The 19,765-nt window shown below is 58.2% G+C and overlaps 3 protein-coding genes across 5 annotated transcripts; 1 reads left to right on the top strand and 2 right to left on the bottom strand.

Annotated features, from left to right (window-relative positions):
* Positions 1 to 174: 174 nt before the first annotated feature.
* Positions 175 to 6,928, bottom strand: EFEMP2 (EGF containing fibulin extracellular matrix protein 2). Its single transcript, XM_080817104.1, has 11 exons — positions 6,785 to 6,928; positions 6,335 to 6,452; positions 6,057 to 6,105; positions 5,244 to 5,450; positions 4,555 to 4,677; positions 4,221 to 4,337; positions 3,942 to 4,061; positions 2,530 to 2,649; positions 2,315 to 2,441; positions 1,866 to 2,061; positions 175 to 990 (listed from the first exon to the last, which is right to left on the bottom strand). The coding sequence occupies exons 2-11, from the start codon at positions 6,443 to 6,445 to the stop codon at positions 829 to 831; spliced, it is 1,332 nt and encodes a 443-aa protein (XP_080673230.1). The 5' UTR covers positions 6,446 to 6,452; positions 6,785 to 6,928; the 3' UTR covers positions 175 to 828.
* Positions 6,929 to 10,546: 3,618 nt separating this feature from the next.
* CTSW (cathepsin W) lies at positions 10,547 to 13,921 on the top strand. 2 transcript variants are annotated; one of them, XM_080817061.1, is made up of 10 exons: positions 10,547 to 10,657; positions 10,949 to 11,033; positions 11,901 to 12,014; positions 12,315 to 12,472; positions 12,573 to 12,669; positions 12,751 to 12,831; positions 12,931 to 13,056; positions 13,263 to 13,327; positions 13,403 to 13,606; positions 13,687 to 13,921. In XM_080817061.1, exons 1-10 carry the CDS (start codon positions 10,559 to 10,561, stop codon positions 13,795 to 13,797), a joined length of 1,140 nt encoding a protein of 379 aa, XP_080673187.1. In that variant the 5' UTR covers positions 10,547 to 10,558; the 3' UTR covers positions 13,798 to 13,921. The 2 variants fall into 2 exon arrangements, with proteins under 2 accessions (XP_080673187.1, XP_080673186.1); XM_080817060.1 differs by having other exon boundaries at positions 10,557 to 10,657; positions 12,751 to 13,056.
* A 178-nt stretch (positions 13,922 to 14,099) lies between these two features.
* FIBP (FGF1 intracellular binding protein) lies at positions 14,100 to 18,315 on the bottom strand. 2 transcript variants are annotated; one of them, XR_013967500.1, is made up of 10 exons: positions 18,128 to 18,302; positions 17,737 to 17,935; positions 17,424 to 17,550; positions 16,241 to 16,341; positions 15,667 to 15,800; positions 15,233 to 15,341; positions 15,001 to 15,155; positions 14,741 to 14,827; positions 14,555 to 14,652; positions 14,100 to 14,223 (listed from the first exon to the last, which is right to left on the bottom strand). XR_013967500.1 is itself a non-coding variant. In XM_080814972.1 (10 exons), exons 1-10 carry the CDS (start codon positions 18,210 to 18,212, stop codon positions 14,154 to 14,156), a joined length of 1,074 nt encoding a protein of 357 aa, XP_080671098.1. In that variant the 5' UTR covers positions 18,213 to 18,315; the 3' UTR covers positions 14,100 to 14,153. The 2 variants fall into 2 exon arrangements, 1 of the variants encoding a protein (XP_080671098.1); XM_080814972.1 differs by having other exon boundaries at positions 15,092 to 15,155; positions 18,128 to 18,315.
* Between the last annotated feature and the right edge of the window lie 1,450 nt (positions 18,316 to 19,765).

Here is a 19,765-nt window from a genome sequence, read left to right as displayed (position 1 = left end):
CTGTATTATGGAGATGATGCTGGGCCCCACGGGCTTTGTAAAGTATCCAGGCAGGAACTGGGGAGACCAGCAGGTCCACTGGTTTTTAAACTGAGCTCCTCGGGACCCTGGGGTTCCCTGGGGGAGCATTGAGACTACCAGGGAGATGGAGTCAGTGAGGCGTTGGAGTCAGTGAGGCGTTGCAACTTTGAATCTAGTTTATGTCGTCAGAGTTCCCCGATCAAATAACATTTCCTTCGATAACAGGTTCTGTATTTTGGAGAAGAAATGTTTGGAAAGTGCTCATGGTCTAACTGCCTCATTTCATGGATTGGAAAACTGAGGCACCGGAAGCTACTAGGCTTTAGCCAAATTGATAGTTTGAGGCCAAGCTGGGAGTAAAACCCAAGGCCTCCATTGTCTACAGTGAGGTTTCCCAGGTCCCCCGCAAACCAGTCAAACCCCAGTTCCTGGGCCGGGTCCTGAAGTCTGCAGCCTTATTCCCTCCCTTCTCATAGTGGTTCTAATGTGCATGGTCGGCCAATCCCGGCCTTGGGGGTGCAGTTTCCAGCTCCTATCTGTGGGGCCCCCTGAGCCTGAACAGAGACATTCCCCCCCTTTGGGTGACTGGCCCGCCTCCCACAGCCGGGCCCCTTCCCGCATCCAGGGTTCACTACGGTGTTCCCCACCCACCTCAGCCACCAGGACTCCTTCTTTCTCCCTTTATTGCCTTTCTCTTTCTACTCTTCACAACAGCATCTGCCCTTGCAGCGAGCACAGACAGCCCTGAGCCCCAGGCTCTCCGGCTGCAGGAAGCCTCTCCCTCCGAGGGTCCCCCCCACCCACTCCTCAGAAAGTGTAGGCCCCCACGAAGACGGTGAGTCTCAGTACAGAGCTGGCCCGGTAGCTCATGAGGGAGTTCATGGTGACCATCTCGAGGTCCAGCACGTACTCCCGGGGGCCCGTCACGGGCCGGGCGAGGACCAGCATGGCGCTGACATTGTTGATTTGCTGCAGGGCACAGTGGGTGGGGGGACACGTAGATCGCGTCAACCTACACGCCAGGACCCTGTCCCGGCATCACCTCCCTGTCCCATATCTTGAACCCACAAGCAGATGGCTGTGAAGTAGAGAGCCCGTCAGGCCTCTACTGGCTCCCATCTGGCTCTGTGATACCCTTGACATCTTGGCTCTGGTGCACCCAGGCTTCCGCCCTCAGCAGTCTCCCACTGGTGCTCTTCCCACCCTTTCCCTCTAGTTCTTTTGTCTGACCAGGGCCAAGATGCTTCAAGGGCAGATGAGAGACTCTTGGGAGTGATGGGGACTTTGGTGACCTGGAGCAGGCTGACTTCCCTTCAGAGCATCCAATTTCAGAAAGAGAAAACAAGGACTGATATCAGATAAACCCTCAGACCCTTCTCATTGTGAATCAGGCCTGGACCCCTCCTTCCTAACAGCTCCACCAGCAGCCAGCTGGGTTCTTGGACCCCAAGCCCCCACACCAACCCCTGCTGCCTCTCTGTCCAAGGCCCAGCTCCATTTGCTTGCCTTCCCCAGACTCTGCTGTGTCTGTTACCTGGACAGGCCTCCCATGCCAGTGCCTTGTTCTAAGGGTGAAGAAATTGAGGTCACATACGGAAACCAGTGCAGGGACTCAAACCCCAGTGTCCAAGTGCCTGGTTAGAATTGCATTTAACAACCTGTAGTTTGTACCGAGGGAATTTAGAATACCCCTACCTTTCTACAGAAATTCCCCCGGGGGGGCGGGGCTTTGGGAGAAGAGGCGGGGCATGGTGGTATAGCGGGCTCTTTCACTTAAGGCTGCCTGGAATTCAGTTTTGGATTATGCATGCTAGTTGATGGGTGCAGTTAGGGGAAAGCCTTACCCTAATGTAGAAGTCCCCCTGCGAGTTTCCTGCACGGATCTGAAAGGCATTGTAGGCGCCAGGGTAGACAGAGGTCGCTTGGATCTGGAACACATCCGCGGGCACACTGCGCTCCGAAGTGATGCTCATGTAGCGATGTACGATGGAGGAGGGCTGCTCCCGGCACAGGGGGTTGGAGGCCGGACAGAGGCAGCGACTAGAGACCCCGAAATGGGGACACGAATGAGGTCCCAGCCTATATCCCAAATCTAGTCTCACCCTACAAATAGGGATCCCCCCCCAAAGGATTCTCCCACTCTTGTCAAAACAGTTTGCATAGTTTACTCATGATGGACTACAATTCCCATAGGCCCTTGAGGCACTGGCCAGGCCAAACGGTGGCCCGTCAGCCGCAGAGCCCTCTGGGAGTTGCAGTTTCCAAGGGGGGGTCTGGCATCGCGATGACTCACTTGTCAGACACCTGGACGTAGGGCTCCACGCAGCGGTTGGTGTCCACGCAGCGGTAGCCCCCATGGAAGTTGACACAGGTTTGGGCCTCAGAGCACTGGTGTGCGCCCGACTCACACTCATCAATGTCTGTGTCAGTGGAAAAGGGGCTGGAACCCAGACATCAGGCCACCAGCCCCTGATACCACCCTACCCGCCCCCCTGGGGCCACCCATACCTTGGCAGAGGCGGGTGGCCAGCAGCTGGTAGCCCTGCGGGCAGTGGCAGGAGAAGCGGCCAGGTTCATTGACACAGCGGTACTGGCAGAGGTAACTGGAGTAGCTGCACTCATCGATATCTGAGGGACAGTGTGGATGAGGGCTCTGGACCAAGGGCAGTCCTCCCAGTTCAGTCCCACAAAGGTTTATACAGAGAGCCCGGCCCTATGTTGGGCTCATACGGAAAGACGGAGGGGTGGTGAGACAAATCCTTCAAAGCTCAGTACAGGGACAGAGGAGTCAAAGGAAGCTCTGCCCAGACCGCCCTGCTCCCAGAGCTCTTTGCCCCAGCACCGCCGAACAGTCCTGAATGGAGGCACTGCGAATCTAGAGGCTTGGCTTTAAGTCCTGACCGAGTCTGGGGAACCTCAATGTCCCTGTCAATAAAATGAGTGGGTTAGACTAGATGTGCCTTGAGGGCCCAGCTTGTCACAGTTTCCAGTAACTTGCCCAATTCCTGCAACCCACAACCAGCCTAAGCACACAGTCCCCTCCTGCCAACCATGAGCTCACAGGCAGGAGCCACGGGTCCCGTTCTGGGTCCCCTCATGTGGCCTAGCACTGAGCTGGGCGCCAGTGGGGCCCATACAGCAGCAAAGCATAACATAAACAGGGTACCTGGCCGGCTGACAAGGAGTGAGAAGTCCAGAGTGGACCCCTGGTGCCACCTCACCCTAGCTGTGTGACCTTGGCCGAGTCACTTAACTTCTCTTCACTGAAAGACTTTATGCTTATGATTTTTTTTTTTTTTTTTTTTTAGCAATCCTCCCCCGAAACCTCGGGGGAGACACTACCATCCTCGTTTTGCCGAGGAAGGAAAAACTCATACTTTCATCATAGGATTGCTGGCAGGATTAAACAAGGCCAAGTATGTAAGGGAAATGGGCCGCACAGGGAAGGTTCTCAACAAATGGTAGTTCACTTTAAAACATTGTGGCTTGGGGCCTGATGAAGCCTGTCTTGTTATGTCCCGCCTCATCCTCAAGACAACCCACTTTACAGAAAAAAAAGGGGCTCAAAAGAGTGGCAGACCCTAGACCCAGGATTTGAATGCACGTCCACTTGACTCCCAAAGAGGGGAGCACCCACATCCTTTGTCAGCCTCCCCACTGAGCTTCAGTGCTCCCTCGTTTTCCTCCCACCCCGTGCCTTCCCCCCAACCCCACCCCAGGCTGGGAGTTCTGGTAGGTCTGTGTGCAGGTACCGGGCAATCAGCCAGGTACAGAATACAGAGGAGGTATGTGGGTGCAGAACGGATGGGACAGGGAGACATCAAATGGAGGGCTGTGTGGCAGGAAAGAAACACAGCACGACACAGGGCCTGGGAGCCCCACGGAAGAGCCCCACAGAGGACGGTGCGGGGAGCTCTCACCATTGCAGGAGAAGCCGTCCCGATGTAGCTCATAGCCCTGGTGGCAGCGACACAGGAAGGTCCCGTAGGAATTGAAGCAGCGTTGCTCACACGGAGCCCCCATGTCACACTCATTCACATCTGGGGGTTCAGGGGCAAAAAAAAAACCAGGAGGGGTGGAAGCCAAGGAGCTGCCCAGAGCGCCCACTTTCCCCAGGCCGGTCAGAAAGAGAGCTCCGGCGCCCCCGCCCCGCCCCGCCCCGCCCGGGGACCAAGGAGCCTAGCCTGGCCCAGCCTCACCTACACAGGAGCGGTTGTTGGGCCCCAGCTGGAAGCCCGGCTCACACTGGCAGCGGAAGGAGCCCGGCAGGTTGACGCAGCGGTGCTGGCAGTAGCGGTAGCGGCACTCGTCTATATCTAGAAGGGAGGTCGGGGGAGGGGGCAGAGGGCACTGGTCAGCAGGGACTCACTCACAGACCCTCCCAGCCCTGTGACCAGTGACGGGAAGGCAGAGGTGGCAGGGCACGAGGGCCGAGCCTGACGGTGGGCCAGCACAGGGGGTCTGGTGCTAGGGTGAGAGCCGGGCCAAGGGCACGCACGGGGCAGGGACTAGAGACGCTCTTTCCAGACTCACCCACACATTCAGGCCCAATCTTGCGGTAGCCGTCGGGGCAGGTGCACTGGTAGGAGCCGGGCAGGTTATGGCAATCCTGGCTGGGGCGGCAGTCGTGCAAGGCCTGGGCACACTCGTCCACGTCTGTAGGAGACACCACTCAGCCCCCGCCCAGGAGCCCATTGCACCACCCAATGTGACAGACACCTCCTCACGGGGAGGACACAGATCGGGGATGGCTCAGGTGGGTGCGCAGATGATTGGCACCCCCGAGGAAGAAGCAAGAAAGACTCTCCTGACTGCACAAATGACCGTCTGTCAGCCTGGGACCCACTCGGAGAGGACCCTGCCCACCCAGACTCTCAGGAGCGCTGACTCCAGGGCCTTCCTCCAAGGCCCACGGCAGCCGGGGGTGGGGGGGGGTGGGGGTGGGGTCCAGATCAGGAAGAGGGGAAGGGGGCAGAAGCTGAGAGGGAGCGCTCTGGCAGTGGGTCTCCAGCGACTGAGAAGGGGGCTCCAGGTGCTGGCTGGAGCAGTAGGACAGGAGCTGGGACCACCAGTGGCAGGCCCCACACAAAGTGAGGATCTGGAGGGCAATCCCGCTAGCCCTTGCCTTTGAGCAAGGGAGCAACTGTGGTCTGAGTCGTTAAGACGCAGTGACGCCTGGTGGGAGGACTGAAAGCCCTGGAGCCAAGGGGACCCTCACTCACCCACGCAGCGCTCTTGCTCGTCAGGTTCGTAGCCTGGCAGGCAGGGATTGGGGTGTTCAGCGGGAGGCACTGGTGGTGGCGGTCCCTCGCCATGCAGGTCATTGATGACGGCAGCTGAGCGGGGCAGGCACAAGTAGCCCCCGTAGTGGTTGATGCATTTCATCTCCCCCTTGCAGGCCTCGGGGATGGTCAGGCACTCGTTGACATCTGCAGAGAGGGGCCTGCTGGGCACGGCCAGTCTCTCTCGGGCTGGCTGCGAAGTGGGTGGCGAGCAGGAGCCCAGCTCGGCCTTCTATAAGCTGTGTGACCCAGGCAAGGCCCTCCCTCTCTAAGCTAAGGTAGCCTGCTCAGGACCCCTCCCCAAGGCCTCCTTGCTGTCATAGGCACCCCATACTCTTGTCCCTAAGAGGGTCTCTACTCCTCCCCAAAGCCCTGGCCCTGGCTCAGCCCAAGAGTGACCTGCAGGCCTCTTTACCCCCACCCCACAGACACTGCCCTCCCAGGACATGATAGGACAAAGCTTGATAGGAGAGTAGTCAGAGGTATCCAAGACCCAGCGTCTCTGGGCAGTGCCCTGTTGCTCTCCAGCCTACTGAGGGGTGGGGGCAGGGTGTCCTGGGTTTCTCCGAGAGGGAGGGGCCTGCAGGGCTTCTCCACCCCTAGCTGAGCTGGCCCCCAGAGAATCAGAGCTGGCCTCCGCCAAGCCAAGCTGGGCAGAGGACAGGTCAGGCCTCCCGGATGCTGTTCTTGGAACTAAGGTGCCAATCCCTTTCCCAGTTCCTGGGGGTGGGTCAGTCCCCCAAGCACACTCACCCCGGCAGTGCTGGCTGTCGGGGTCCCACTCATAGCCATCTGTGCATTCCTACAAAGGGACCAGAGATGACCAGCAGTCATCCCCAGTCCCCTTCAGATGATCAGGCCAGGATCAGGGCCTGAGCCTGGACACCCTCCCAGCCTGCTCCAAACAATGGCCCTCAGCCGCTTCACCAAGCAGGGGAGGGGACAGTCTTCCCCAGCAGCAGCCACCCCAGGATCCTGGTCTCTGTGTCCCTACCCAGCCCATCCCAGGCCAGCGGCCCCACTGTCCCCACCGTGTAGCTGTCGGGCTCCTCCGAATCCTGGGGAGACGCTGCCCCCAAAAGCAGCAGCAACAGCGCCCAGAGCAGTAGAGACCCGGGGAGGCAGGAGGCGAAGGGGAGCATCCTGGGGCTGGGAGGTGGTGGTGGTGGAGGGGTAGTGGGGGAAGGGGGGGTCAGGACGCTTCTGCCACGCACCTCCCCCCAATTCCCCGTACCAGGACTCAGAACCCCGGCCCCAGCCGCCTCCCGCTCGGGACCGGGCTCGGGGTCCCGGAGCTTCCCAGGGCCGAGGGCCCACTCCTCCCGCAGGCCGGGATTCGGGGCCCACCCGTCCCGAGCCGCCCCGCCCCCGCCCGGTCCCCCAGTGGCGCGGGCGGAGGAGCGCGGGCCTCTCGGCTCTGCGCTGACGCCGACTCGGCCGAGACTCCGGCTCGCGCCCTCCCCCCACGGACCGCCACTCACTCGAGCCCGCGACGCCCCCGCGGCCCGCGTCTCCGGCGGCTCGGTGGTTCCGGCAGTGCCTGCGGACAGACGGACGGGCGGACGGCGCAGCTCCCTGGACGCGCGGCCCCAGGAAGCGCCCCCCGCCCGTCCGCCCGCCCGCCGCGGCGCGGCCCACCCCGGCGCCTCCGCCCGCCCCTCGGCGGATTCCTGAGCCCGCGCCAGGGGGAGGGACCCCGACCCCCCGCTTCTCCGCCCCCGGCCAGCCGCAGGCCCCCACCCGGTCCCCCGCGGCGCTGCCCGGAGCCGCCTCCCGGCGCAGGGCCAGGGTCCCCCTAGCTCCCCATCCTTGGGGTATGGCCTTGATGCCAGGGCCCCAGACTCATCCGGGAGCCCCTAGGCCCTCACTTTGCGCACCCCTGGGGTATGTCATCCTGCGCACCTGGACCCCACCTAATCTGGGCTCCTAGAATTCCACCCTGGGCAACCACATGTTAATGCCGGGGCCTCTGCGCCTCCCAGAATGTCATCCTGGGCACCTGGACCCCACCTAATCCTGGGGCTTCCAGATCCTCGCCCTCCGCCCTCCAGAATCTTATTCTGTGCACCCGGACGGTCACTCTGGGAGTATCAAAATTTCATTCAGGGTCCCCACACCCTCGCCCGAGGACAAGACGCTCCCAGGCCCAGAACTGTCCAGCTCTGTCCCTTCTCGCCTCCATCCCTAGGGCTGTCAGCCAGGTGGTCCCCCTTCACTGGAAGACGGGCTTCCTCCCAACAGTCCGTCCGCGAAACTACAACGGTTTGGGAAAGGGGTCCGCAGTTGCCTTTTGGCCCAGAATGAATGGAAGCCCCGGAGTAGGCAGGCAGGGCTGAACTTGCGCGTACAGGACGCCAGGGTCCGGTGCCAGTGCCTTACCCGCCCTCCTCCCAAACGGGTCCCCACCCCCATCCCGCAACCTCGGGGAGTCTGCCTCCTCTCTCAAGCAGAAGGCGCGCCTTTCTGGGAGGAGTTTGGGCGGAGTTGGCTCCCAGGAAGGGGCGGGGCCTCGTCCTGCCCACGTCTCAGGGCGGGGCCAGACGGGAAAGGGCCGCGTGTCCCGGGATCTCCTGCCTGGGGGCAGACGAAGTGCGGGAACTGCTGAGCGGTCTCTTCCGTTTCCCACCCTTGTTTATCTTCACGGTCGCCCCCAGCGCAGCTCCACCCAGGGGGAGGGTGTGCTGATGGGGGCACGTGGGTCCTAAGGTCAGCCCTTGGGGTTCAAGGTAAATCGGAGAGTGCACGCCCCTCCCTCCCAGACGCTGAGGGCCCCAGGGGCTAGGGTGCTAAAAAATAATAGCTCTTTAAAACCAAAGAGATAGCCAATAACAAGTGTTGGCGAGGATATGGCGAAATTGGAGTCCTCATACACTGTGGGTGGGAATGGTCCTCTTTGAAACAGTTTGGCAGGACCTCAAAATGTTACCATACATGGCCCAGAAATTTCACTCTTCTTTGTATACCCAAGGGAATTGAAAACATATGGCCACTGGAAAAGATCCATACACATCATTCATAGCAACACTATTCGTAAGAACCAAAATGTAGAAACAATCTAATGTCCATTCATTGATGAATGGATAAACAAAATATGGTAATGTGATGGAATATTATTCAGCCATAAAAAGGAATGAAGTACTGATGTGTGCCTAAACGAGGATGAATCTTGAAAATATTACCTTAGGTGGAAGAAGCCAGACACAAACATCGTCATATTCCACTTATAGGACACATCCAGAACAGACAAACCTAGGAGACCAATTAGATTAGTGTTTGCCAGGGGAACGCGGGGACTAGAGGGCGGCTCCTAATGGACATGGGTTTTCTTTTGGAGTGATGAAAATACTCTGAAATCAGATGGTGGTGAGGATTGTCCAGTCGTGCAAATACACTAAAACTACTGAATTGTATGGAGGGTTTGCTTTTTTTTTTTTAATTTACTTAAGTTATCTCACATGGGGCTCAAACTCACAACCTCAAGATCACGATCGTGTGCTCTTTAACTGAGCTCCAGTCGAAGCTCCAAAAAAAACTTCTGTTTTTCTTAAGAGATTTTATTTATTTACTTGAGAGAGAGGGGGGAGAGGGTCAGAGGGAGAAGCAGACTCCCTGCTGAGCAGGGAGCCCGATGTGGGACTCTATCTTGGGACTCCAGGATCATGACCTGAGCTGAAGGCAGTTGCTTTACCAGCTGAGCCACCCAGGCAACCGAATTGTATACTTTTAAAAGGCTGAATTTTATGTCCTGTAAATTATATTTCAATAAAGCTGTTATTTTAAAAAAAGTAATAAAAATAATAGTTCTTGGTTGTCAAGGTGTAACCTTCCCAGGCACCAGCATGCATCTCATGAAATCCTCCTGCCAAGCCAGGAAGGGGGTGCTGTTATCACCCTGTTTCACGGGTGAAAGAGGCTGAGATTTGTCCAGGAACAGCCAGAGGGCTAAGGACAGGACCTGAACTCAAGTCACTCTGCTTCCAAGAGTCCCCGGGCTCTCTGCCCAGGACCCACCATTTGGATACCTCTTCTGTGTCAGCCGGGGTCAAATGTGCCCACAGTCATTCCTCGCAAAGGAATTGTTGCCACTTAGAGATGAGGGTATGAGCCCCGGAGGGGAATGACTGGGTACACAGTTGGCAACTCCATTTTTGAGTCTTGGCACTGTTAGGCATGAGTACGCCCACCACTTGGCATTGCCTCCTTGCAGCGCTTCTCCTGACCTCCAGGACCCTGACTTTCCCTGTCCTCATCCCTTCTGCACTCACTCTGGCCCCTCAGGCCCACCCAACCCCCTCATCCCCACTGCCATACTGTGAGAAGGATGAGGACCAGGACAAGGCAGTAGCTGCCGCTTACTGTGCCCCAGACCCTGAACTTTGTTATTGAAAACCCGTGACAACCGGCGCACCTGGGTGGTTCAGAGAGTTAAGCATCTGCCTTTGGCTCAGGCCATGATCCCACGATTGAGCCCCATACTGGCTCCTAGCTCAGCGGGGAGCCTGCTTCTCCTTTTCCCTCTGCCCCCCGGCTCCCCCTACTTGTGCTGTCAAATAAATAAAAAAATCACAAAAAAACCAAAACAAAACAAAACAACCATGACAACCAATTGTGAGGTCTACAAACACACATCAAGGCTGCTCCGGGCTCAGTGCTGGCCTGGGTGCTGCGGATGCAGGTGCGTCAGATGCTTCTAGTGTGGCCGAGACGAAGAAACCAAGTGGGCAGAGGCACAGCAGGGGCTCGAGGGGCTGCAGGTTCCACCAGAGGATGGGGAGCAGGGTAGGCTTCTTGGAGGAAGACCCTTGAGCTGACTTCGTCTCCCGGGATGAGTAAGAGTGCTTCCCCGGGGGGCAATGACTACTCTTCAGCCCCACCCAGGGTTAGAAGACTGAGGGTCCCTGTAGCCCCTGGACTTCCCTGTCACAACACTGACTGCCACATATGGCAACTGCTCACTTTGGATCTCTTTCTGTTTCCTTGAGGACTGACTGATTCATCTCTGTATCCCTAGAATTGCCCAGGACAGGGTGGGCAGGCGGGCTCTGCTGATTGAAGAACAAGGTGGAGTGGGCAACGGGTGGGCTGAGGGCTGCAGAGGACAAAAGCCTGAAGCTGGAGGCAGCTCTCGTGATCCAGGGGTCCACCTCCCCCTCGAAACCTGGTTTCTCCCTGGTGGTTTCTCCAGCTCCGCCCTCTCAGCCCCTCCAGCTTGGTTAGCACAGCTTCCTGCTCCCCGCACTCTCGCCTACAGCACCATGGCCTACACCATGGCACCAACCGTCTACCTCTCCTGTCTCCTGGCCCTGTTGGTGGCAGGCCTGGCTCAAGACATCAAGGACTCCCTCTGGGAGAAGGTAAGTGCCGCTCTCTTTGCTTCCCATGCTCCTCCCTCTGCAAGGCTCCTCCCTGGGGCTCACCCTCTCAGAAACAACTGGCTTTATTCCCATTTCTCAGAGAGCAACTGAGGCTGGAGAGGGGACTGACATGATGCCATGGGGCCCAAGCTAACACAGGGGGACGGAGCAGGCTAAGCAACTGGTCCCCTAGCCCGAGCCCTGAAAGGCTGGAAAGCGAGGTCTGGTCCCAGCAATGACTCCTCACCTGCTCTCTACCACCCCACCCCCATCCCCTTGGTTCCTTCTCAGGACCTAGATCCCGACTCACTGAAGCTGAAACAGGTCTTCGAGTTGTTCCAGGCCCAATACAACCGGAGTTACTCAAACCCCAAAGGTATCACGGGGCATGTACATCCCCAGTTTACCCCCTCCCCTTCTCCCATTTAATAGATGAGGAAACCAAGATTCGGGGTGGGGAATGGGCTGGGCCAAAGCCATTCAGCAAGACAACTGGCAGGGCTAGGGGTATCCTCCCTGGTTTCCTAAATGCACAAAGAGGGCCATGATCATTCTTTGCTATGAAGCTGGAGGGCAGGAAGCAGCTACTGGGGTCTACCCCAGTACCAGAGAATCTCTCGCTTCTACAGCTATTTTCTTGTCACTCCACGCAGCAGGCCAACTACCGTCTACTCATGAGTTCATTCAGAAACACCAAAGATATTCATCTTGTCCCCAAGCTGGGGACTCACTCTCCATGTCCATGAGGTCGCAGCCCTGCTCCTGCCGTCTGGGTCTCATCTTCCATCGAGGGGGGTGGTCTGGGGGTACCTTCCAGCCCAGGCTGCCCATGCCACGGACCCATAACCCCCTATCCTTCCCCACCTTCATCAAGTTCCAGCTCAGACCCTGCAGTCAGAGGTGTGGGGCAGGTGTGGGAGGGGGCGGAGAAGGACCTTGGCAGGAAGCCAGTCTCTGACCACCCACCTTTCCCCTCTGAGTCACTCTGCCCTCAGACCCTTTACTTGTCTTCCCTGTGGGTGGGCAAAGATGTCTCCTGCACTGCCTCTGGGGAAAACCCAACCCTAGAGGGGCTGGGGAGCCACTTCCTTGGTGCAGTTGTCTGCAGTGGGGCCGGCAGTGGCCACAAGAAAGGAGCCAGTGTTCACCTGGGTGGGTGTGAGTGGCAGGGTGCTCAGCCAGCGGCCACTTCCTGCCTCTGGGGGCTTGGGAGGCTGCCGAGAACCACCACCTTTTGCTCCAGAGTATGCTCGTCGCCTGGAGATCTTTGCACACAACCTGGCCCAGGCTCGGAAGATGGAGGCAGAAGACTTGGGCACAGCCGAGTTCGGGATGACTCCATTCAGTGACCTCACAGGTACTGGATGCTTCCTGGACCCTAGGTGGTAGGTGGGGAGGCAGAGACTTCTCCGGGGATACTGGCCGGATACGGGGATACCGTCCTAGTCCAGCTCAGGGTGGAGGCAGCAAGTGCAGGGGAATGTGTCCCAGGAAGAAACTTGGCTTCTCTCTGGGCCTTGATACCCTCTTGGGCGCCTGCCTCCCTGAGTGTTATGGGGACTCAAATAACCCCGAGTGCGGATGGCTGGAGCGGGAAAGGCACAGTATGGGGGAAGGGGTCAACACTGTGACCCTGGTGGCCCTGTCCATCCCCCAGAGGAGGAGTTTGAGCAGCTCCATGGGCACCAGAAGATAACACCTGGAGAGACTCCTGGTGTGGGCAGAAAGGTGGGGTCTGAAGTGGTGGTGGAGTCAATGCCCCCTAGCTGCGACTGGCGCAAGGTGAAGGGCGTCAAGTCACCCATCAAGCAGCAGGTATCTACCCCCATCTGGCCCAGCCCAGCCTCAGTGGCACAGGGGTGGGGGGGTGAGGGGTGAGGCCCGGACACCTTCCCACTGCCCCCCTCCCGGCTAGGGAAACTGCGGCTGCTGCTGGGCCATGGCCGCCGCGGGCAACATCGAGGCCCTGTGGAACATCAGATACAACCAGTCTGTGCAAGTCTCCGTGCAGGGTATGGCTGAAAGAGGGGGGCGTGTGATGGGGGAGAGAATGGGGGGGTGCAGTCAGCCCACGCCATCCTTTCTTGCGCCAGAGCTGCTGGACTGCAACCGCTGTGGGGACGGCTGCAAGGGTGGCTTCGTCTGGGACGCGTTTGTAACTGTCCTCAACCACAGTGAGTGCCTCTCTAGGCGGCTTTTGGGGGCAGGGGTGGGGCTGGCGGGGGAGGGATGTTCAGGCCCTGAGCCTCCGCCCTGGCCTTGCTTATCTCCAGGTGGGCTGGCCAGCGAAAAGGACTACCCATTCCGGGGGAGCCTCAAACGCCATAAGTGCCTGGCCAGTAACTACAAGAAGGTGGCCTGGATCCAGGACTTCATCATGCTGCAGAAGAATGAGCAGGGTGCGGGCAGAGGGGGGACGTGGGCAGGCCTGGGGGCAGGATGACAGGGACGGGCAGACAGACCAGGATAGAGGCAAAAAGACTGGGCTAGAGACAGAGATGGAGGCACAGAGTGGTGGGAGGTCGGGGGGTGGGGGGACAGAACCAAGAGCCAAGAGCAGGGGGCACAGAGGAAGCAGGGCCTCATGGCACCTTCTGCCCCTCAGTGATCGCCGAGTACCTGGCCACCCATGGCCCCATCACCGTGACCATCAACATGAAGTTACTGCAGGTGGGAGAGGGTCAGGAATGGGGGGAGGGGCACCTAGGGGAGGTGGCCCCAGACTCAGCTCCTCTGCCTTTGCAGCAATACAAGAAGGGTGTGATCAAGGCCACACCCGCCACCTGTGACCCCTACCTTGTGGACCATTCTGTCCTGCTTGTGGGTTTTGGGAAGACCAACTCAACGGAGAGGAGGAGGGCAAAGGGAGGCCGTTCCTGGCTCCATCCTCACCGCCCAATCCCGTACTGGATCCTGAAGAATTCCTGGGGTGCTGAATGGGGTGAGGAGGTGAGTGTGATCTTCCCGAGGGGACAGAGCAGGTCAGGCCTCTCCCCTACTTCTGACCCCATGTCCCCTTGACTTCCTAGGGCTATTTCCGGCTGCACCGTGGGAGTAACACGTGCGGCATCACCAAGTACCCGCTCACAGCCCGCTTGGACCCACAGGAGAAGAAGTCCCTGGTGTCCTGCCCTCGCTAAGCCTGCGCCGCCGAGCCTCAGCTCTCTCCCACTATGCCCGCTGCCTCCTCGCTGGCCCCACCAAAGGCTTTTGCCCATCCTCCTGATCTTGCTATGGCTTCAATAAACCAAGATGAGCTCCTTGCCTTGCACGTGAACTCAACTGGGGTGGGGAAATGGGTGGGCAGAGCACAGACACCCCACACTCTGACCCATCCTAGGCTCTGTGGGGCCCCCCGTCCCCAAACATCCCTATGCACAGTCACCGGGATGCTCAGAGACAGATGCGCGTGCGCCCGTGCACACTCCTGTGCACAGGCTCCTCCAAAGTCGTGGCAGCTTTATTGTCAGTTCGGGCAGGGTAGCGGGAGGGGATCTCATTCATGATAGAGGCGCAGGAGGCAGCCACGGAGGGTGCCCATGTAGCGGTCCCAGAGGGCCTGGTGCCTGCAACGGAAACAGTGACAGTGGCCATCGCCTGAGTCCCCACCACGGATGCTGCTCCAAGAGCTTCATACACCTGAGCGCTCCCTCCCTCCTCACACTGCTCTTACGCTCATTATCATCATTATCCTCCCGTTCTACGGGGGAAACTGAGGTGTGGAGAGGTTCAGAACCCTGCCCAAGGTCAGGTCACAGTCTCTAAGTGGGGTGGCCCACACAGAGACTTCCACCCCTAGGGCAAAAGACAGAACCCTGAGTCTGCAGGAGGGCTAGGCCCTGGCAGGAGGCTGGCTACAGCAAGGCCAAGCTGGAAAGGAAGCCCGGGCTCTCTCACCGGAAGCCATCCAGGGAGTGGACGGACGCCGAATACTGATTCAAGAAGAGCCGCACATCACTCAGTGGCCAGTGGTCAGAACGGCAGGGTTCCACGAACTGTGGGCCCAAGGAAATATCTAGTACCAGTTACAGGCCAGGGACAGGCCAGGCTGGGGATCAGAGGGCAGCAGGCAGGACAGCTCACCTTCTCCACGAGGTCCACAAACAGGTCTCGGACATCCTTATTGTGGGTCAGCTTGGCAGCCACATTCACCAGTCCCCGGGACAGATTCTGTGGGGCAGATAGCCTGGGAGCTCTGCCTTCTGTCCCAGAGGCTGCAGGCTGAGCCCAGAAGCTGGAGGAGGGGGCAGGCCCCTCCCCAAATCTATCTCCCTCCCTCAAGCCAACAACTCCCCAGTGTGTTCCCCGCTGCCCAAGGTGGGTGGGGGGAGGAGCAGGGCTACCTGCCGGTCAATCTCCGGCATGAGCAGAGTTGGGGACAGTGCGGTGAGGCTGAAGATGCCCAAGGGACAGAGGCCGGATTGGGCCACAGACCTTGAAGTTGGCTTCCATCTCAGAGAAGACACCGAGCTTTCCCCGAAGGGCAGTACACACCAGGCTGCAGGCAGACAGGGTAAGTCTGGAGGTGCCTGGGCCCCCACTCGCGCCCCGGCCCGAGGACCCCCCCAGGGTCACCTCTTGTGTAGGTCCAGAAGGTCCTTGTCAGCCACAAGCATTTTGAGCTCCTTCAAGTCCTGGAGAAACTCCTTGTCTAGATCCACGTCCATGTCATCCACCTGGGAGTCTGGGGAAGGCCCAGCAAGGGAATTGGGGTAGGGGTAAACACGCCTCCAGTGATGTCCCAAGCCTTCCACACCTGCCCCCTCAGCACACCCCCGTGAGACAGAAAAGGAAGTGTCAGAAAGGCGGAGTCACTTGCCCCACGCCACAAATCAGTGGCGGGCACTCTGTCTGCAGATGAGCTGTGCAGGGGGACACGGGATATGAGCAGCAATGGCTGCATGAAGAAAGGTCGCTAAACCAGGGCCTGCAGGAGAAACTGCTGGTGGGGACGCAGGCCCTGGGAGGGTGGGGAGGTATCCGGGCAGCTGGGTGAGTAGGGGCCTCACCGACGGCTCCGAGGGTCCAGTTCTGGATCATGAGCTCAGCACAGTAGGCAAAGTCGCCAAAGCTCAGATACTGCAGTTTTTTCTTCCCTGTCTCGAAGCGGTTGTTGGCAAAGAAGACGATGGCCGCGTAGTCCCTGCAAAGATGGGAGAGTGGGCCTGTCAGGGTTTCAAATTCCGTTTTAGGGAGCAGTTCGTACCTGTGACATTGGCCCGGGCATCTGATTTCTGGCCTGGCTCTGCCCCAGCTCACTATGTGATGTGCTTCAAGTCACTTCTCTCTGGGCCTCCCCCTCTGTGTACAGAGAAGGTTTCAGCCCAGGTCTCCTAAGGGGAACAGAGGGAGGCCTTCCTAAGCCCCAGGGGCTGCACCACAGGCTTTACATGCGACATCTCACGACAGCCACCCTGGTAAACGGCCAGTCTGATCCAAAGCATAGACCAGGAATAAGAGAGCCATTGCCCAATAGAGCCAGGGGATCAAGTGGGTGGGGGTGGGGAAGGTGGACCTGCCCCGTGGCCCAAGGAAGGAGAGAGCAGGAAGGGGAGATGGTTGGCTCCTTGGCCGGCCCCTCACCTGGCCAACCGGTCAGACAGGAGGAAGTGTTGCTGAATGTTGTCCACCAGGGAGCCCCGCATCTCCTCCACCACCTTGAAGACTCGCTTAAAGTTGTCAAACTGCAGGGCAGTTAGGGGAGGAGGGAGGACTGGTCAGAGGCTGGTCATCTGATAAAACGATTACGAACATCCCTCCCTCACCTATGCATCTAACCAGTCAACAGATGCTGACTTAGCGTGTGGTATTCTTTTTTTTTTTTTTTTAAAGATTTTATTTATGCATTTGACAGACAGAAATCACAAGTAGGCAGAGAGGCAGGCAGAGAGAGTGGAAGGGAAGCAGGTTCCCTCCCGAGCAGAGAGCCCGATGCGGAGCTCGATCCCAGGACCCCGGGATCATGACCTGAGCCAAAGGCAGAGGCTTTAACCCACTGAGCCACCCAGGCGCCCCAGCATGTGGTATTCTTCAGTGAACTATTAACTGCTAATACCTGTTATCAATTCAAGCATCTTGCCCTGGATAAATGTTTACTCACTCCTACCTCCGAATTCCCCTTATTTTATATCATGCTTTCCAGCCCTTCATGAGCTCATGCTGGAACTGAACCTCCTGGCTAAGGTCCAGGAAGTAAAAAAAAAAAAAAAAAAAAGAGCAAATGCTAAGCTGTACAGAAGGAGTACACAAAAGACAGAGAGAAAAAATACTAAAGGCCCAGAAAGGTTGCTTCTCCCTTCTGGGCCACCAAAAAGCCTTGTGGAGAATGTCCAATCTGACCCTCTGCTTTGTATTTCAAGGGGGAAGATGAGACCAAGAATAGTACACCCTCCAGGGAGGAGTGGCAGGAACAAAAAGAAAGCCAGGGGCTGGAGAAATATAGGCTGAGAAGGCTGGCAAGAGACCAGATCACAGAAGAGCATGAAGGTCAGGGCCAAGAGGTGTGGCTACTATCCCGGATGGAGTGGGAAAGCCAAGTAAGGTTTACGAGGAGGGGAAAGCTGTGGTCGGATCTGAGCTTCTGAAAGAGCAGCTCCCGCCAGGGAGTAGGAGACACTTTGGAAGAGCAAAACAAGGGACAAGAGACTGGGGATGAAGCTCCTGCCACAGTCAGAGGTGGGAAAGGAGAATGGGGCTAGGGCAATGACCAAAGGGTTGGAGTGAAGACATGGGATGTTGTGTTGGGGGACAGGGATGCAGTGCCCACTTGTCTCCGGCAGCTCTTGAGGGTGATGCCTGTTTTGGTGCTGATGTCGTCCAGGTCTTTCTTGGTGCCCTTGGACAGCTTCTTGCCCAGGACCTCCCGCACAAAGGCCTCGTCAAAAGCATAGTACCTGCGTGGAGGCAGAGGACACCACTGACTTTCTACATAGGAGGGAAACGGGGGTTCCGGCAGGACCTAGGTTTGGCCCCTCCCAGTCACAACTTTCTCAGACCGTGTGTAATTACGTCCCATCCCAACCCGGGCCTCGGTTTCGCCCTGCAAAATGGGTATATGGTCAGACAGGATGGCGTCCCACCTCTCGATGAGCAGCGCCTGTCGGGAGGGCGGGATCTGGAAGATGAGCTGGTGCAACAGCTTGGGCGGTGCGTGCAGCAGGCGCTCGAGCATGTGGAAAGTACGGTAGTGGTCCATGGTGTCGCTCTGCAGCACCGCTGCCGTGGCTCCCGTCTGCTCCAGGATTCCCGAGCGCACCCTCAGGGCCACCGCGTCGCTCACTGGGGAGTGGGCGCTAGCTTTAAGTCCCGCTCCGCGAACCCCCAGGCCCTCGGGGGATCCCAAGTCCGACTCCTATTAAACATCCCTCACTCCCGCCCACTTCCCCAAACGACCCGAGTCCTGGCCCCGCCCCCTCTCCCATCCCAAACAACCGCCCCTCCTGACCCGCCCGCAGACGGCCCCCCACACACCCGAGTAACCATCCAGCCAGAGGCGATACACGTCCTCGTCGATGAGGGTCGTGTTCCCCACGAAGATGTCCAGCTCGCTGGTCATGGCGACGCCCGGACCCGGGCGCAGCCGCAGCGCCCCGTTCGGAGCGAGCACGGCCCGGGCCGGGCGCGCCGCCGGCAGGCTACTTCCGGGAGCGCCGAGATTCGGCTCCGGGCACCCGGAGCCAGAGAGGGACCACTTCCGGGACAGGGAGGGTAGGGGCAGAAGCTGCGAAGAGCAGTAGCCCCTCCTCCTAGCGGGAGGGGCAATCCCAGGCTCCTTGTCCCCGCCCTCCCCCCGTCCTACCAAACACCACTCCCATCCTGGCCCAGTTTGCAGGAAGACTTCGGGAGCCGAGGCCGACGGACGGTCTCCCCTGCGCCGGCAACCTTCCCCCACACTTCCTTCTGGCTTTTCTCCCACTTTCTCTGACCTTTTTTGGGCCTCCTTACTTTGACGTGTATCTTAAATGTAGGGGTTTCACAGGTCTCTGCCCTAAATCTTTTTTCTGCAAAAAATGTTTGACTTAATCTCCAAGGGCCCTTGCCGGGAGCCCCTCACTCCACTCTGCGGCTGAGAACCTCATCTGGGCGTGGGGCACCTGCTCCCATGGTTTTAACTCCCTCACTCCCTAACTCCTCCCCCCACCCTCCCCGCACTAATAATGACCTCTCTTACTCTGCAGCTCAGAGCTCTGGCTGGAGTCCACGTCAGGAGTACTGCCTATATGCTCCTCTTTCTACGCTGTCTACCCTACAGGCCCCTCAAAAGCTAGACAGCCCTCTTTCCAATCTGTTTCTTTCCTGCCTTCCTATATCAGTGACAGTCTCAACATTCACCCAGTTCTCAGGCCAGAACCCTGCACTTTCTCCCGGAGTCCTCATTCTTCACGTTCAGTTCTGCCGATTTGCCTCCTGAATATTTCTAGGATGTTTTGTCCTCTCCACCCCTACTGGCACTGTCCCAGCCCAGTCCTCCTGCATAACTCTACCTTGCCCATTGACACAGTGTTCTTACTTATCTCCCTGCCTACATCTCTTCCCCATGATCCATCCCACACAGAGCAGCCTGAATAATTTTTTTAATGCACGTTTTAAAATGGTACTCCTCTGTTTAAAATCCTACTGGCCTGTGGCAACGCTCCAGCCAACTACCTTTTTTGCTTCTCTCCCTCCCTTTAGCATTTTCTCCACACAGCTACCCTTCGAAAACATCCAGCTACTTTCACCGTCCCTAAAGCAGCTAGGCCCCCAGCATCTTTCACCATGCTATTCCTGCTCCCTGAACTAGCTTTCTCTTTACTTGGCAATGCCCTATATGTCTTTCCGGGCCCCTCAGATTACCACTCCTTTGGGGAAAACTTTTTTGGGGGGTGGAGATCCCTCAGACCATGCCCATCCCCTATTTACTTCTGGTTTTACACAACCTGTCTCCCCCACTAAATTACGACTCCATTTGGGCCTGGGTGGCTCAGTCGGTTAAACCTCTGCCTTCGGCTTAGGTCATGATCCCAGAGGTCCTGGGATTGAGTCCCGGATCAGGCTCCGTGCTTAGCGGGGAGTCTGCTTCTCTCTCTCCCTCTCCCCCTCCCCCCTGCTGGTGCTCTCTTTGTCTCT

Source organism: Martes martes, assembly GCF_963455335.1.
Source record: "Martes martes genome assembly, chromosome: 10".
Taxonomy (NCBI): Eukaryota; Metazoa; Chordata; class Mammalia; order Carnivora; family Mustelidae; genus Martes; species Martes martes.
This window is presented reverse-complemented; position numbering and strand designations above follow the sequence as displayed.

What these genes read in the sequence shown, in the direction of transcription:
- EFEMP2 (XM_080817104.1), bottom strand. Translation starts at nt 6,445, where the DNA reads ATGCTCCCCTTCGCCTCCTGCCTCCCCGGGTCTCTACTGCTCTGGGCG. An exon ending in GATTGGGCCTGAATGTGTGG is followed by an intron (nt 4,338 to 4,554) that starts GTGAGTCTGGAA and finishes CCTCCCTTCTAG; the next exon opens with ATATAGACGAGTGCCGCTAC. An exon ending in GGACGGCTTCTCCTGCAATG is followed by an intron (nt 2,650 to 3,941) that starts GTGAGAGCTCCC and finishes ACTGTCCCTCAG; the next exon opens with ATATCGATGAGTGCAGCTAC.
- CTSW (XM_080817060.1), top strand. Translation starts at nt 10,559, where the DNA reads ATGGCCTACACCATGGCACCAACCGTCTACCTCTCCTGTCTCCTGGCC. An exon ending in GAGTTACTCAAACCCCAAAG is followed by an intron (nt 11,034 to 11,900) that starts GTATCACGGGGC and finishes CTTTTGCTCCAG; the next exon opens with AGTATGCTCGTCGCCTGGAG. An exon ending in TCCATTCAGTGACCTCACAG is followed by an intron (nt 12,015 to 12,314) that starts GTACTGGATGCT and finishes TCCATCCCCCAG; the next exon opens with AGGAGGAGTTTGAGCAGCTC.
- FIBP (XM_080814972.1), bottom strand. Translation starts at nt 18,212, where the DNA reads ATGACCAGCGAGCTGGACATCTTCGTGGGGAACACGACCCTCATCGAC. An exon ending in CTGGCTGGATGGTTACTCGG is followed by an intron (nt 17,936 to 18,127) that starts GTGTGTGGGGGG and finishes CCCACTCCCCAG; the next exon opens with TGAGCGACGCGGTGGCCCTG. An exon ending in CACTCCCTGGATGGCTTCCG is followed by an intron (nt 14,224 to 14,554) that starts GTGAGAGAGCCC and finishes TTTCCGTTGCAG; the next exon opens with GCACCAGGCCCTCTGGGACC.